The sequence below is a fragment of the Paralichthys olivaceus genome, chromosome 1 (assembly GCF_024713975.1).
Source record: "Paralichthys olivaceus isolate ysfri-2021 chromosome 1, ASM2471397v2, whole genome shotgun sequence".
Taxonomy (NCBI): Eukaryota; Metazoa; Chordata; class Actinopteri; order Pleuronectiformes; family Paralichthyidae; genus Paralichthys; species Paralichthys olivaceus.
Genome location: NC_091093.1, coordinates 2454603 through 2470534, shown reverse-complemented (window position 1 = coordinate 2470534; position 15932 = coordinate 2454603). Strand labels below are relative to the sequence as shown.

The 15932-nt window shown below is 40.0% G+C and overlaps 1 protein-coding gene across 2 annotated transcripts in view; it reads right to left on the bottom strand.

The window, feature by feature from the left end:
* adamtsl3 (ADAMTS-like 3) overlaps positions 1-15932 on the bottom strand; it is a 153649-nt gene that overhangs the window by 21725 nt on the left and 115992 nt on the right. For both annotated transcript variants that reach the window (XM_020080365.2, XM_020080364.2), the window contains exons 16-20: positions 11107-11393; positions 10881-11010; positions 5520-5730; positions 5256-5435; positions 3223-3376 (exon numbers count right to left, since the gene is read on the bottom strand). In XM_020080365.2, the coding sequence (XP_019935924.2) occupies positions 3223-3376; positions 5256-5435; positions 5520-5730; positions 10881-11010; positions 11107-11393 (962 nt within the window). The remainder of the gene's footprint in view (positions 1-3222; positions 3377-5255; positions 5436-5519; positions 5731-10880; positions 11011-11106; positions 11394-15932) is intronic.

Genomic DNA, 15932 nt, shown 5'->3' with positions numbered 1-15932 from the left:
CCTGAAGATGGACGAAGGCCAGGCAGTGTGACACCTTTATTTGTGCACTGTTACATCAATGAAAGGCATAGCACAGAAGAACTCCTGACAAATGGGAGCAGTTTGGGTCAGTGTGAGTAATGATGATTGTAAACCATACTGATTGATGGTCATACTTAGACTATGAGAAAATGCAAACAAGACCTTCCCACTTCCCTCCTGTGGAATAACTGGGCTAAATGTGAAAAGCCAAATACATCTGACGTCATTAACCAAAATAAAATATTGTGAGATAAGGTCTGGGGTAAGTTACTTAATTTAAATATGGTTTGAAAAATGGGAGTGCAGTTCATGGCCATAGTGATTACTACTAGATGGATTGGCCTGCTGAGCACTGACTTCATCAGTATGTTAGTAGAGTGGACACTTACCTCCTTCTACCTGAAGATTTGTATTGAGATAAAGAAGGTTAAGCAAGGTGAGACTGCAGTGAAGTATTAGACTGAGCTGTACTTACAACAGCAAGGCCAGTCACGTTTGGCAAATGTATGGAGTTTGCTGTGGAGAGGCTGTCTGGAGAGTTGTTGTGTCAAATCTCATCACAGGTCTACCGCTGGGCAACAAACAGCATCTGTCACTATCTTTTTCTGTCTCAGCAAAGGACTTATGCCGTTTGTTCTTACAACTACAAGGTTGGAGCTGCTACTGACAGTAAGTTTTTGCATTGTTTTGTATTAGCCACTGGTAGTTGAGTTGTGACTGATAAGGGCCAATCAGGATGCAAATGTGGGCATGTGTATCATTGTTTACAGTTCCAACCCTGGACCTTTAAAACTAAAATGGAACCAGCAAAGTTTTCAAAAAGACTCCACTAATGTGGACAGCAGGTGTACACATTACAAATGTGATGTGTTGGGACATGTGGACATAGTGAGGGAGATAAGTTCAAACCATGGCTCTTTTCTCACCACAGCTCAACAATCACTGCGTAAAAAAGTGGGTGTGATCGTTTAAAGTGTTGGTTTTGGAAGGTTTAAGAAATGATAAAAAGCAGCCCCCACTCCCATCTAATGCTGGTAATGCGTCACTGCAATTTTTTTTTTACCTGAGGCAATCTGACTGTAGCATTCTAACATCTTAACTATTCTAGTGACCCGGCCTTCACCTTTATACTAATTAGCCAATAGTGTTTGTGAGAAAGAGCAGGGAGCAGCAGCTGGAGAGAACATTTCACGAAGTACACTTGGACTGTGACTCTCAGGAGTCACCGTGACATTTGCAAGGCATTAAATCATCTGTTTTACAGTCTGTGTCCCAGCTGTGCTGAGTTAGAGGGACTCATACAGCATTACAGAATCAGCAGAGGTGGCTCTCCCAATGTTGGAACAGTGTTGTGTGCATTTATTTCACATGCACACAGTGAATATGGATGTGCAGACAGTGGAAGAGAACTCCCTTATGTAGCCTGGCCAAAGTCTTAATGTGAACTCATCAACACCAAATGAACAGCTGCTGAACTTGATTTTCAAATCTCATTCCCACATGTAGGGACCGCACACACTTGTGAGCTGCCTGCGTACGGACTATACAGACCACAATATTCGCCTCGAAAAATGAAGATAAGTTTGGCTGGGTTTCCAAAGGGAATGTTTTCCCTCTAATGATTCATGTACAAAGAGAGAACAGGATCTGCTTACTGCCCCAGGGGTAATCACTTTCCACCCATACACACATACAGTACCAACACTGTGCTTGTGGGAATGTTTATTAAGGCTCTGGCCTCTCATAGCTGCAGTTATCCTTATAGAGAATTTATATTACTGAGAACATGCCAACATCTCTGGATTGAGTGGACTTATTCTAGGAGCAAGTATTAAGAATGATTCACTCTGGTATTACTGTGTATCTGTCATTGGTCATTTAGTGCAACATCTTGACACTTGACTAGGCAAGTGTGGCCTTTCAAATCTGGGTCTAAATGGAGACTTCTTTAGACTACAAGAACCAACAAACTGAATATTCATATTTCTCTCAACTACAACGATCATTGTCCTGCATAAACGTCTTTCTGCTCAGTAATACACTAATGCCCAAAGTATCTGAAACCACCATACATCCAATCATCATTAGCAACCATCCACCACTGCAAAAAATTATCCACTCTGCAGCTTAATACCTCACCACTTAACAACACATATTTTACTAGTTTTATACAGAGAGAGTCGGTATACTTTATGGAATTGAACAACTCCCCAGAGATTCCATAAACAGTTATATGGGAAACAGTCAAAGCATTAATCAGAGGACAAATAATATAAAACTCAACTAACAAAAAAAAAAAAAAGGAACAGGAATTAGAAAAACATCTGGAACGGAAAATTCTCTCAGACAAGTACTAAAATAATCATAATGAACAAATAATGAGTCTCAGTTAGACCAAATTATCAATAAAAATTCATGACCCAACAATAATAATTTTGAACTTGGCAATGAAACAGGCAAATACTTAGCTAATCAGTTACAGCATAAAAAAGAAAGAGCAATAATCCCAGCCACTAAGAATGCAGCAGGTGAAACTACCCCAAACCCATATGAAATAAATACAATCTTCCAGAAATGTAACAGTGATATGTGATATGTTGTGGAAGATAAACCTTTTTTAAAAGCGATTTAGGAGTGGTCCAAAGCAGGGAGAAGCCTAAGATTTGCATGGGCCATCGTCCTCCTCTTGGCCTGGGCGCAGCTCGATGTAAATGAAGAACACAAATGAACAAATAACATAGGGGAGGGGGGGCCTCACTAAAGAGATGCATACTATTTATTATGATGGTTTTTATTATACTATATATTATAACACCTATTATTATTTATTATATGTACTATATTATAGGGTGTTTGTTTGTATTTACTTACTTATTTATCTTATCTACCGTCATATATTTATAACTACCAAAGTACTAATACCACATCCTATTCCTCACCTCAGACCACAGCTTTTCCAAGTCGATTTAACATGTGCATGTACCATGGACTCATGCAGACAACGCTCGCATGCACACACACGCACACGCACACGCACACACATACACACACAGATGGTGTGATGGATGACACCAGCCACAAAGCGTGTCAAAGTGTTGATGTTCTGACCCATGCTATATAACTATAGAACTGCCTTCCTTAGTATAATCAACCACAACAAAGAGGACAAATATATGTTTGAGTCTTTGTATGAACTCTTACTGGGACAGGCCATCATGCGGCAGGTTCGCACAAGTGGCGGGGAGGGTAATCCTGAGCACTGTCCCCTGTCCAGTGTCACCTGGTGGCCCACAGCTGTCAACTGGCGACACAGCTGCTCCCTCCGCTGGATCCCCAACCCACAGGACACTGAGCACTGCAGAATAAAATAGAATTGAACAAAACAGGAATGATTTTGCATTCTGCAATCTCATCACTCGAAGGCCCAATCCCATTTCACCCCTTCTCCCTAACCCCTTAGCCCTTCCCCCTTCGTTTTGTGCGTCCCTGTGTAGGTGTAGGATGTCCCAATACTTGTTGGGATGGTGGGGTAGGATTTACAAATGACGATAATGATTGTAATATCTTCGTTTAATATAATTTCAATGTATGATGGTCATCTTCTTCACAACAACCTAAAAGAAAAATCTCTAGTGCGTTAGAATGCTGGCGATTTATTTTCTTTGTTGCATGAAAATTATATTTTCACATAATTTCATATCGCAAAATTATGTATAATAATGTGTTTAGGAATGTAAAGAGGACAAGAGGACAAATCATAATAAAGCCCCCTGCATGACGGCTTGCAAATTTCTACCATAGAAATTCTGACACATTTAACATTGAGCAAAATAGAAAAAGAACATGACCTTAAATAATCAGTTTACGTTAGTTGCCATTGTAATGACAAGTCTGGATCACAGCAGTGAATAGATTGCGAGAGCAAAATAACTCAGAGACGCATGGATGAATTTTCACAATTTTCACATTTTCACTTGGTGTAAGTATTACTGAGTGTTTCTCCAGATGATTAACTTTTGGAGCAGAGCGGAGGACGACATCCCTGCAGTAGAGACACGTATGCTTGTTGCGTGAATGTGCAAAGCAGAAAATAGGTGGAGATAGAGTTGGCAAAGATGGTCAAATCTTCATTCAAGTTTTAAAGGCCACCGATGCGAGGAGGATCTCTCCTGGTTTTGCTGGTGGTTAATCTGAATGAGAGACAATGCAGTGTGTTTGTGTGGGAGAGAGGAAGAACAAGGCAAAGAGTGCTGTCCCCCTCTTCTTTTTTGATTCCATTTGGTTTCAAAAAAACTTAAGATCCTGTGACTTAGTGAGCAGCACACACAGATTTTCCCTCTGCACATGTAGCACTCTCTAGTATTTGTAAACTGTTTGTGACAGGCTCTTGTTGAAGGTTCATGTCAGTGGTAAGTCTCAGAGTGAAACACTTTCCTTGGGTTTACAATACACAGGCTATTCTAAGATAATTACTGACTTACTACAGTTGCTCTCGGAAAGGGAAACATTCATGTTTTAAAAGTAGACTTTGGTGTTGTATAAAAACTGTCATGAAGATTTGCAAGCACAGCTGAGTGTGATGTTTGTCTACATCTATGGAATCCAGTCATGCTCTCTTCTAATGTCCCCATTCATCCCTCTCAGTTCTCGTCATTGCAGCTATTTCGCAAGTACTCAAGTTGTTTTTTTAGATTCATCTCTTGTGTAAAACTGATGCTTAATATACAGTATCTGGCTCAAAATAAATAATTTGTTGTGTGTTTGTCTGTGTTGTCTCCTTGGAGAAGTGTCACTTCAGGTCTCTTTGAGTTTACAGTTAATTCATGAGATGTATCTTTCCCCCCCTTTGTCTTAAAACTCCCTGCAAACTGTGCCTTCTTTGTACAGCAGTTTATACTCATAATCATATGCAGTGCTAATAGGATATGTCAGCACACGTTGCTTTGGGATTTTTGGCTCTCCTCTCCTTCAAAGGTTATGACTGTCATGACAGTTTGGTATCATCAATGGCACAAATTTGAACCCCAGAGCTGACTAAAGTTCATAAAATGTTTGATTTTGATTGATTGATTTTATTTTGCTCATTGAAACCAAATCTGCAAAATGCATCCACAAATACTGTATGTTATCAAATGCTGTTTTGATCAGACCTTATATTCTATTAAATTATCATTTTTTTGGTGATGATGAAACAGCAGCTTTCATTCCAGCTACACTCTTTCAACTGTGGGTACCTTTCCCCATTCTCCTCCTGCTGTGTAGGGCAGACAGTCAGTGTTGTTGCAGCCTCGGTCAGTGGCAGGTTTGGGGCCCCAGCAGGCCACGTCTCCCAACCTCCTATAGGCCCCTGTGGACAACAGCTGCTTACAGTAGACCTTTCGCATCTGGACACCCCCACCACAGGACTGGGAGCACTGGGAACCAGCAAAAGATTGAGGTTTTATTATATGCAGTCAAATACAATACAATTCACACACACAAACACAGAAAGTCAATACCAGCTGCCAAGGTTCATTCTCCCAGGCTGGAGGACAGTCAACATGGTTGCATGGTTGCAGAATGGCAGGTTTGAATTCCCTGCACTCCTCCTCAGAAACACTCAGAATATCCTGCTGGTCAATGGACAACAGACGCATGCAAAACACACTCCTGGTCTGTATTCCAACGCCACAGGACGCAGTGCAGCTGCTCCACGCTGTCACCTCCCATCTGCAGTGAGATATAATACAAAGACACGAAACACTTCTTTAGGCTTTTAGGGGATAGAACATGGAATTGGTGTAGGATAGTTCATCTTTATGGCACATCCTAATATCCTGTAGCATAATAAGTTACTGATTTTGAATTTATTATAATACTCCAATGTTGTAAACAAAGAGATTGGTGAAACATGTCTTTCTCAAAATGTCTTTGCCCTGTTAAATCTCTTTCTTCAGTCCTCCTACTCGCACTGTGTGGAAGACATGACAGGAGTAGAACTGGAACTAGACTGGAGAAATGAGGGCAACCTGAAAATCAAACATTCTCAACAAGTCCAGCATGATTTTGTGGCATCAATCACTCATGATGCACAGATCTCCCTGGGCTTGTGATGGACTGCTCTGGATTGCTTCATGTCCAAAGAAAAAAAACATTGCACGATGTGGCACAATTATATATAAAACAAATGACTAAGGGTGTCGTGATGCCAAAATTGAACATGCACATTATGAACAAACTCACGACAGAGAAGAGTTTAGTCTGTGGACTTTAGAATTAAATGTACACATTGCACACTGTAAATGAGAACCACATTATTAAACAGTGATTGACTCACAACTACCAATCAGTAGGTAGTAAGTAATCATCACACTAATCACAACCATGTTCCTGGAGTTATTATAATGTGGTCACACTGCTCCACTGATTTACAAGTACCAATGGGCAGATGAGGCACCTCTGCCATTTGTATGGAAGTTTTTCATCGAAGCAGTCTTCTGGATAAACTGAAGACTTTTAGAGCATCCATCAGCTGTTGGCAATGATGATTTTCCAACAGGATCAGCTGCCACAGCAGGCTTTTCCAAAAGACTATGTTGCTTTTGAGAGTCAATGTATATAGTATTTGCTTGTTTTGTATTATCTTGCTCACATTCTGATTTCAAATGATCTGATTCATAAATGGCATAAGAACTAAATCTCCAATGCCTTTAGGTCAGTACATACATAGCAATACTACATTCACAGTTAGGCTGCTAACTAGTATTGTGCTATTCTTTGCTGAAATATTCATCATTCTGATCCTAAACATTTCTGTTTTGGGGCAAGGTTACAACCATTAGTTGTTTCCAATATTAACACTCTCATGTTGTGCTGATTACTGCTAATAACTCCTCTGGTACCTGCTTATCCAGATGTTGAAATAGCTGGTCCCCTAACCTATCTCTTCCAGGTGTTTCTCCACTTTAAATGACTTGATGAAAGGAAAGTATTCACTTATGTTGTATAAGCAATGCTTTAACGGTTTAACTAAAAGTGTTTGCCTTAGTTTCATTAAATTGGTACTGAATATTTGATGCACCAAAATCCACATTTTCCTAAACTCTCTTTACAGTTCTGTGTCTTTTTCTACTTTTACCTTTTAACACCCTTTGATTAAAATTGTATACTGTGAAATCACTAAATCTAAACATAGCTGGATCAAGTCAGGTTTCTCAACAAATACAACAAACCTGCACTATCCTGTACTTTCAAAAGCACTCCAGACTCTTTCCATTTCTAACTTCCTGCTCATAACTTGCTATCCATGTCACTATCTGCTGAATGTTCACAATCTTGAGAGCATTTCACATCTCTTTTACCCCTCATTACATTTGTTCCCATTCCCCTCCACCCTCCTAGCCTGTCCACTCTCACCTGTGCCACCACCAGACTTACAATGTAAATGGGCATATATGTCTGTAATTTGTAAACCTTGCTCATTAAATCAGTTTATCACATTCACAGAAATTAATAGCTAGAAAAACATTATGATTACAGTCCACCTTCCACCATCTCTCTCTCTCTCACCCTCTCTCCCTCTCCCTCCCTATCCAAACAAACCACAGATGATGCAGGTTCACTTATGCCTTGGCTGTCAGTAATCTAATGCACAAACTGAAAAGTAATCAACATATAGCTCACATCTCTATGCATCTCTTCACTCTCATAGGTTGGCTGTGGCCATTAAAAAACCTGGACCCACGTATTAATGCTGCAGCCCCAGGCATGGCCTTTAAAAGAGACATTGCCTCCACCTCAGTATTGCTCTATCTGATGTCTTATTTTAGCCTTTCCTGGTCCTGCACTGCTTGCTTTACTTACCCCAGCACCACTGGGGCAAGTAAGAGCCCCACTGCCTCAGGCATATCTTCATTTGCAGAACTGCAATCATGTCAACCCTTCACTATCAATGCAGATGCTGCTGTGCACTGAGCTTCACTCTCTGCACTGGCTGCACCATCATGACACAGTGAAAGTAAGCTGTTACTAACTGGCGTCTTCGTTGTCTGTATTTATTCATAGTAACAGTGAGACATTAGTCCTACCATGAAGTAGTAGTGGAACACAGAATTTACCTGCTATCTCTTGTATTCAGCATCTTGTGACACAAAAGAGTAGAACCCTCACATACTTTAGATAGCAATAGACCATGCATACATTTTGGAGAGAAACACTATCACAATGTTTTTTAGGGGGCATTTCACACATTGTGAAAAACTGGACCTCTTCTACAACTTAGGAATCACATACAGAGACCTGGTTTGATTATTGCTTTCATACGATTCGTAGCGTCAGACCAAACACAAGGCCAGAGATTAGTTCTTAGTGAGAAGAATGATGGATAGCTGTTACTTGCAGAGACAGAATCAGGGAGACAGGGTGAGTGGGAGAGTTATAGACAGGCAGAGTAGAAGCAGGAGGGGAGTGAACAAACCTCACTGTGTTCACACTGTTGGCCTCCCAAAATCCAAGGCAACAGACGACACCCTGTGTGTGTGTGTGTGTGTGTGTGTGTGTGTGAGATAGCATGCGGGTTTATAAGGCACTGTATTCTGCAGCTGCTTCCTGTTAATGTCCATTAGAGGAGGACAGAGTGGTAAATCACAGTGTGATTCAGATATGTCTGCAGTTTGCAGGACTACTAAATGGGCAAATGTCCATCTGCTGTGTGGAAATACAGTGACTTATAGCATTCACACACACATACACATACACACACACACACACACACACACAAATACACACGCACACACACACACAAACACACACACACACAAACACACACACAAACACAAATACTTTACATGCAGAGGCATACACTGATGGTTACATATGTGAAATATTACGACCTTGGTGTGATATTGAGTTATAGCCACTTTTACAAAATGTCCTTCTATGATCATTCACAATGACCTCATAGTACACATCACCATTAGACGCACAAGGCAAGATTTTTGGAAGAAATAGTCTGACTATTTGGGAAATCATCTAATTTATATTACGCAAGTGTTCAAGAAGTTTGTCGTTGTTAATCAACCTATAACATTAAATCTGCAAAGAAAATAAGTTTGCACATGTATTTGTGGGCTATAAATTAAAAACAAAGTGTGTCAATATTTTGAGGATATTATAAAGAACTTTTGTGATGATCTCTTCACTTTACAAACTTACACGTGTCACTGATGCTTCAAGTACAAACTTACCCTGTTTTTAGACCTCAATCTGATTAGACAATTATAATACAATCACTAAGCATAGTCAAATTTGATGTCAGATTAAGGCAGAAGATTTTTTCATCCCATGGTTACTTGTTTACAACTTGGAACATGCAATAATCACTAAAGGTTATCTCATCATAAAACAAATACTGACATTAATTGAATGATTCACAACTTGAATTCATGTCATGAAGACCACACACACGAAAAGATTCAACATTAAAAGTTTCTGGTAGCCTTTGAGCAACACAGGGAATGAAATGATTTTCTGGTCATCCATCATTTAATCTTCTGACAGTTTCTTTATCAGTGATGCATTCAGAAAGAAACATTACAAAGAGTGTCCGTCTATTTCTACTTATTCTGCTACTTATTTAAGTACTACTTGTTATCCAATTTGATTGTGGGCTCAGTATTAGTCAAAAATGTGTGTAAGCCTGCCACCATAGGGACCATGGTGACACCTTCGACATGAGACTGATCGTAGCTTAACCATGCACTTGTACATCATAGGTGGGCTCCACTATACTTCAAACATGAATACATTGCATTCAGTTTGTTCCCCTTTCTATGTATGCAGTACTATTGATAATATAATGTAAAGCCTCATAAGATGCCATGTGGCTGGACATGAGTTTAAAAAAATATTTCTTAATCAACAACAGCTGCAGAAAGCCAGCTGTTCTGTTGTCTTTGGCAATGTGCAGCCTCACTGGAAAAAAAAAAAATCTTCTGTGTGTGTTTATGTGGGCGTGTGTCTGAGAGCACATTATTCTACCATGGTGAAAGCTTGTTGTATAAAGTGCAGGCTGACAAGTAATTTCCTCCACCGAGAGGTTATGTCTTCATCTGCATTTGCAAAAACTATCAAACCGATTTCCTTGGAATTTTATGAAGGCGTCAGGCATCAGCAAAGAAAGAACTTCTTGTAATTTGGGGCAGACATGGCAGATCCAGGATTTTTTTTTTTAACATGGCGATATCAGTCATTAGCCTTGGTGGATGATGAACCAATACCTGCCTGCTCTGCTGTTCACTGAACCAACGTGAAAATATATCCATTCAAAACTTATGATCAAGTCAGACGACAGCTACTGATAGACCTGCAATGACTCACATTTGCATTTAATTAAAAGATGGGGGACTTATAAGGAGATGCAAATTAAAAAGACTAAGGATACTATTTTGGTGTTGCTGCATGTCTGCCCTTATAAACCAAATGAGGTACATAGGGTTTACTTTCTTCAATGTCCTGCCTTGGTGACTTGCTGTGTGGACAGCGGTCGTAAAAGGTTGTTGTATTGCAATGTTTGCAGTTTAAAGCTCAGTGATGGAGTGGAAGAAGTAAGCTGCTTTTGGTGTGAACACAACAGTCAGAGTGACAGGCTCCAGGGTTTCTGTGGACTTTCCCCACCTGGCCCCTCAGTATAAAGAGGAATCAGATTTGAGAGCACAGCAGGGAATCCACCGCTGCAAGCGAGTTGGAGGGTTGATGACACTTTTAACACACTGTAGTCTCACACACTTGTAATAAGCACTGCTGGAGGGGTCACTGACTCTTATGTGCTTTTTCAGGCTCTTTAGGCTCTAAATGGCTTCAGTAAACACTTGGTCTCTTACCTTGGGGGGCATGGTTCAGGGTTACAGATTCGTATCATAACTGGTGGCCTGCTGGACAAATCACACAGGGAGTCCTCCACAGCCTCACCTCGCTTCCTGTTAACACATCTCACAACTGCTGTCTGCTTCCCTGAGCAAAGGAAATAGACAAGAGCCAGTTGGACATAATATGGACAAATGGGTCAAGGAGCATTTCAGCTGTCAACATTCATTTGAGAAACCTCACCAGCAGCACATGTAGCTGAGCAGGCAATGAAGCCACTGTAGTCCCAACTGTACAGTTCCTTCATCTGGTTGTAAGGGGCTTCATGATCTTGGGAGCCTGATAAGATGCCTGTACATGGCCCTTGGTTGCAGGGCCTCTCTACCTGCGGTCTGTCTTTGCCACACTCCTCCTCTGGAAGGTCCACCTCCGTCTTGGTGAATGAAAGCATCACCCGGCACTTCACCTCACGAGTTTGCTTGCCTGGCCCACAGGTGGCGCTGCAGGGTGACCAGGGCCCAGGTACAAATCTGAACACAGTTGTAGAGAATATACACAGGGGTTATTAAATTCAGCAAATGTTTATAAAGCTATGATTCACAGGGAACTTCACCTACACCACCACCTCCAAAAGTTAAAGTTATCAAATGCTAAAACATCTGATGTAAACATTTGCATGTTTTGTATAAATGGCAAAACACTAGGCTATAGTGTGTTGCTGTGAACTGCAAGCATATGTGTGTTTTGACCACACGGATAGGCTAGTCGCTGCACAGTGACACATCTCCAGGCCCAGTTCCAAAGACAAATAATCATCCAACAGCGTGTTACAACGCAGGAACATGCTGGCTCATATTCACCACGTGTATTATATATACTGATATACTGATGCTGCCATTCAAACACTTTGTTTTACCTGGGATGGTAGGTATTAGAGTGATCATCGGTGCATGAAGAATGGATGATACAGAACAATCTGAACATCTGACATGAGCTATTGTATTCACAGTTGTATTCAACATTTCCATTTGTTTTATATCTTGGCAGCTGCAACCTATAATACAGGGCATGCCCCTCCAAATAAGACCAACATTATTTCTCTATACATTTTAACTATTGGCTCTCTATTTGGAATGTTCCTTAACAATCTCTTAACATTTATTTTGACACTTTGCAGAAGGCCAAAAGTGGATTGATCTGCCACTGAAACACTTAAAAACACATCCTCCTGTTTGATTCACATTTAATGGTATTATGGTTAAGGGAATAAGTCTTTTAGAAATAAAACTGAAACTATTTAATTATGAGCTGCTTTTTGAGATTCATGTGGAGTAGGGAGCAATGTGCTTGGAGCTGAGAGTCACACAGATGGAAGTCAGAGAGCATGGCTGGTTTTGGTGTTTTCATGTGTAGTTAAGAACAGCACCTACTTGTTTATGGTTTAAGTGTCCAATATCTAATTAATGATTGTTAGTATTGTCAATGTTAAAATGATGGCGGTACAGGTGTGTTATCACTAAGATTCTGTGTATTCTCCAACAATTCTCAACTGCTTCTATCTTTAACTACTACAAGAATGCATTCCAAAAATGTAACTCTCTTTGTAAACAGACCGTCAAGACTCTGTGAGCATCACAGTCAATGTTAGCTTGTTCAGACCACGACTTGAACTGGTGCCTTTAAACATGAGAACAAGGTTCCATAGCCTTAACAAAAATTTAACCCAAAACATGACTTTGCCTCAACATCAGGGCTCAGATTTAACCTTGTGTACATAACCCGAACAAGAACCCATTACATTTTGGTAGAGATCCTCAACAGGTGGCGTTTTTTTTATACCTATTGCAGCTCAATTTACTGCCCTTCAAAATATGAACTGAGCCCCAGCAGTTTCTGCTAATTTCTCTTCACCAACCTGGACAATGCCCACTCAACTTCCATTATATGCTGTGGTTCATCTTGCCAAAAATGAATTCTGAAATAAATTGTGATGTATTTTTTTTCATGACAGTTGGTAATGGGTAGCCAAGATTGTTACAGTATTATACTTAGAACGCCAATAAGAAGGTCATGGCTTCAACTCTAACTAAGAGGCTTCACTGCAATTCTAGTGTAACCATCTTCCAGGTTCATGTTTTGCGTGGGAATTATTTGATTTATTGATAACTGATACTTGATAATAAATTTAGTTTACTGGAAACCTTCCACAGTTGAGACCTGGTGTATTGTGGTTTAAGACAGATTATTCTTTTGGGGTTTTACAGTTAAAGGTTTGGTGATGCAAGATGTGACAGGTATTGGTTCGATTTCTCAGGCCTAATGATGCATTTGGCTATTTTGTAAAAGCTGGTGGCTAGTGGCTTTTAAGTACAGGTTACTGGCATGTCTGGGGGTTGAACCAATAGCACACTGTACCATTATATATTTACTTCCTCTATTATTCCAACACTCAACAGATAAACAACAGTAACAGATAACATAGGTTTCTATTTTGTAAATGCTGGCATTGACAGATTTTTTCTACTGGCCAGTATGAGGGTTAACCCGTGACCTTGGTGTTATTAGTATTACACTCTAACCAGCTGAGCTAACCAGCCAATATTTATACATCAAATATTTCTATAATTTATTATCCTAAAATTATTTTGGGAAGAATAAACAACAGTGTTGCTGTTGAGTCATGTGTATGGTTGGTGCTTGAGGAGGAATAATAAAGTGAGGATTGCTTCACATGTGGGAGGTAGTAAATAGTAAATACTGGAAAGTCAAAATCATTCAAAATTAAACTGTTTGCAAATGTTTTTATTTCTGTAATCTTGTAATAAAACCCAGTGACCAGTGTGAAGGCTGACCACACTATTGGGATGTTGTTAATCCTTTTTAAAGTGGCAGTAAGTATTTGTCTTTTCATTACAGCACACATGCAAGGTATGCATCATTGCAGATGCTTTTCATCTTAATTTAAGGCCTACGTTTTGGGTTTTTAGTATGCTTCACATCTGGATCAAATTCCAACTGCTTTTTTCATTAATAATAATCTGACCTAAAGGAGAATTCTTCCAGTTCCTGTACTTTGGTGTAAATAAAAACGAAATTTGCTTGAGTTCACTGTGTCTCCTTCCCATATACCCACCACAATAATGCCAGCTGCTTCATGTAATGAAATCCTAAAACTGCTGACTGTCAGGAGCACCAGAGTAAATGTGCAGCAGTGAGCTTGTTATGGCAACTAATCTGAAGTGAGCAAGTGAGAGATAGGTTCCCTGGAGGTCAGGCTTTCTCGAGGGGAACATTTTAACATTTGACTTTGTCTTGATTAAGCTCAGTCACACAAATCAGTAGGAATGCAGAAGTGGCTGTGGCGGAGGGATAAAGTGGTTGTCTTCCAACCAGAAGTTTGGTAGCTTCAATCCCAGCCCATGCCAAAGTGTCGTTGGGTGAGATGCTGAACCCTGAATGGCCCCTCATAAATGTTGAATCGATTGAATGGAATTGATGGAATTGAATCTGAAGAGAGAGAATTGCTTTTGAATAAATGTGGGATTCTACATCCATATTGTCATGTCTTCCACATTGGTCAGTTGTTATTATGGAGGCGTCCAACAGAACAGGACATTATTAACAATTTAATATTTTCAGAGGTGGGAGGGGCATATAATCTGTAAACGCCAGGCTGTGTCTTGTACAGTTTTGAATTCACCCAACCTAATGGAGACTGCTTGCCCCAACTTATTTAACCTTTACTGAACATTTCCTGAACTTTTACTTAGAGCTGTCTCCAAATGATTGACACCAACTTAAAAAACGTCAGTGTGACTTGAATGTAAAGTTTCTAAATAATGCATATCCTGTGTATCAAGCTCTGCCACCATAATGCCTCAGGCTTTGAGTGTGAAAAAGTCAAAAGACTGCTTTGTCTAATAATTAGGTTTCAAATATTTAATATTTAATCTCAAGTAACCGTGTAATTAGGAAAACAAAGCTTGTGGAGTTTTCAATATACAAGTGGTGTGTCTGGCCAAGGGAAGCAAGGCTGGGGTTCTACAACATTGAATGCATTACAGGAAATCAGAATCAGAATCAGAATTCTTTATTGTCATTGTTTAACATTGTCACCAACATTCAACATTGAAAATTCTTTTTGCAGCTCTTCTTGTTCCAGCAGCGATTGAAAGATTTTAGAAATCAGACATAATCAAGAAGTAAATAAGTAAAAAAATAATTCAAATGTCAGTCTGACTGTCCACCTGAGTAATAGTGCAAAAGTATTGATTTTACTTGATTTTAAAGAAAGACCTTTCTTTAGCTTTTTGATGACCAGCTTAAAATAAATCGAGGTAAAGTTATGTTAGGAAGTCAGGTCATACACCTACCTGGGATCTGATCACAATGTGACCACACTCAAGTGCATTAACACAGACATATAGGGACAACAGGGATGTGGTGAGAATGGGAAGTCAGAGGCAGAGCTGAACAAACACACACACAGTTGCAGTGGGCTTGTGGCTGGCTGACAGCTAACGTCCGTACCATAGCTTGTTTATAGTCTAAAGGTCATCATACTACAAATGATACTGCACAAATGGTAGAGCATGGGGTTTTTGCAGCACTTTAACAATGTCATGCTACATCTGCCTTTTGTTCTGAGAAAGGACACTCATTATTCACATTCAGAAACAGTTTTTAAGGGTTGTTGTGGTTGTTCCTCTAGTAAGGGCAGCCTCTCTTCTTCTTCTGTTCCATTTATTGGTGGGTGGCAACATCTAGGTGCATTACCATCATTCCACAGGATATGCCTCTTCCTGACTCCCCTGAGGGCAGCCTCTCTTAAAAGTATTTTAATTTAATCATTTCAGATCCCCCCCTTAGTCCCCCTTTTAGTGCAATTTTCTTAATTTTTACACAAGACCTAAATGGCCTACATGATATTTCTTTGTGCCTGCTGCAAAGTCATTGAGGTGTGTGTGGGAAGTGTTACTGGCATATATTTGTGTCTGCATAGTTTGTGGTGAGGTTTGTGAGGTGTGTATGAGCTGTGTGAGCTGATGGATTCCAGTTAGGCTATCAGA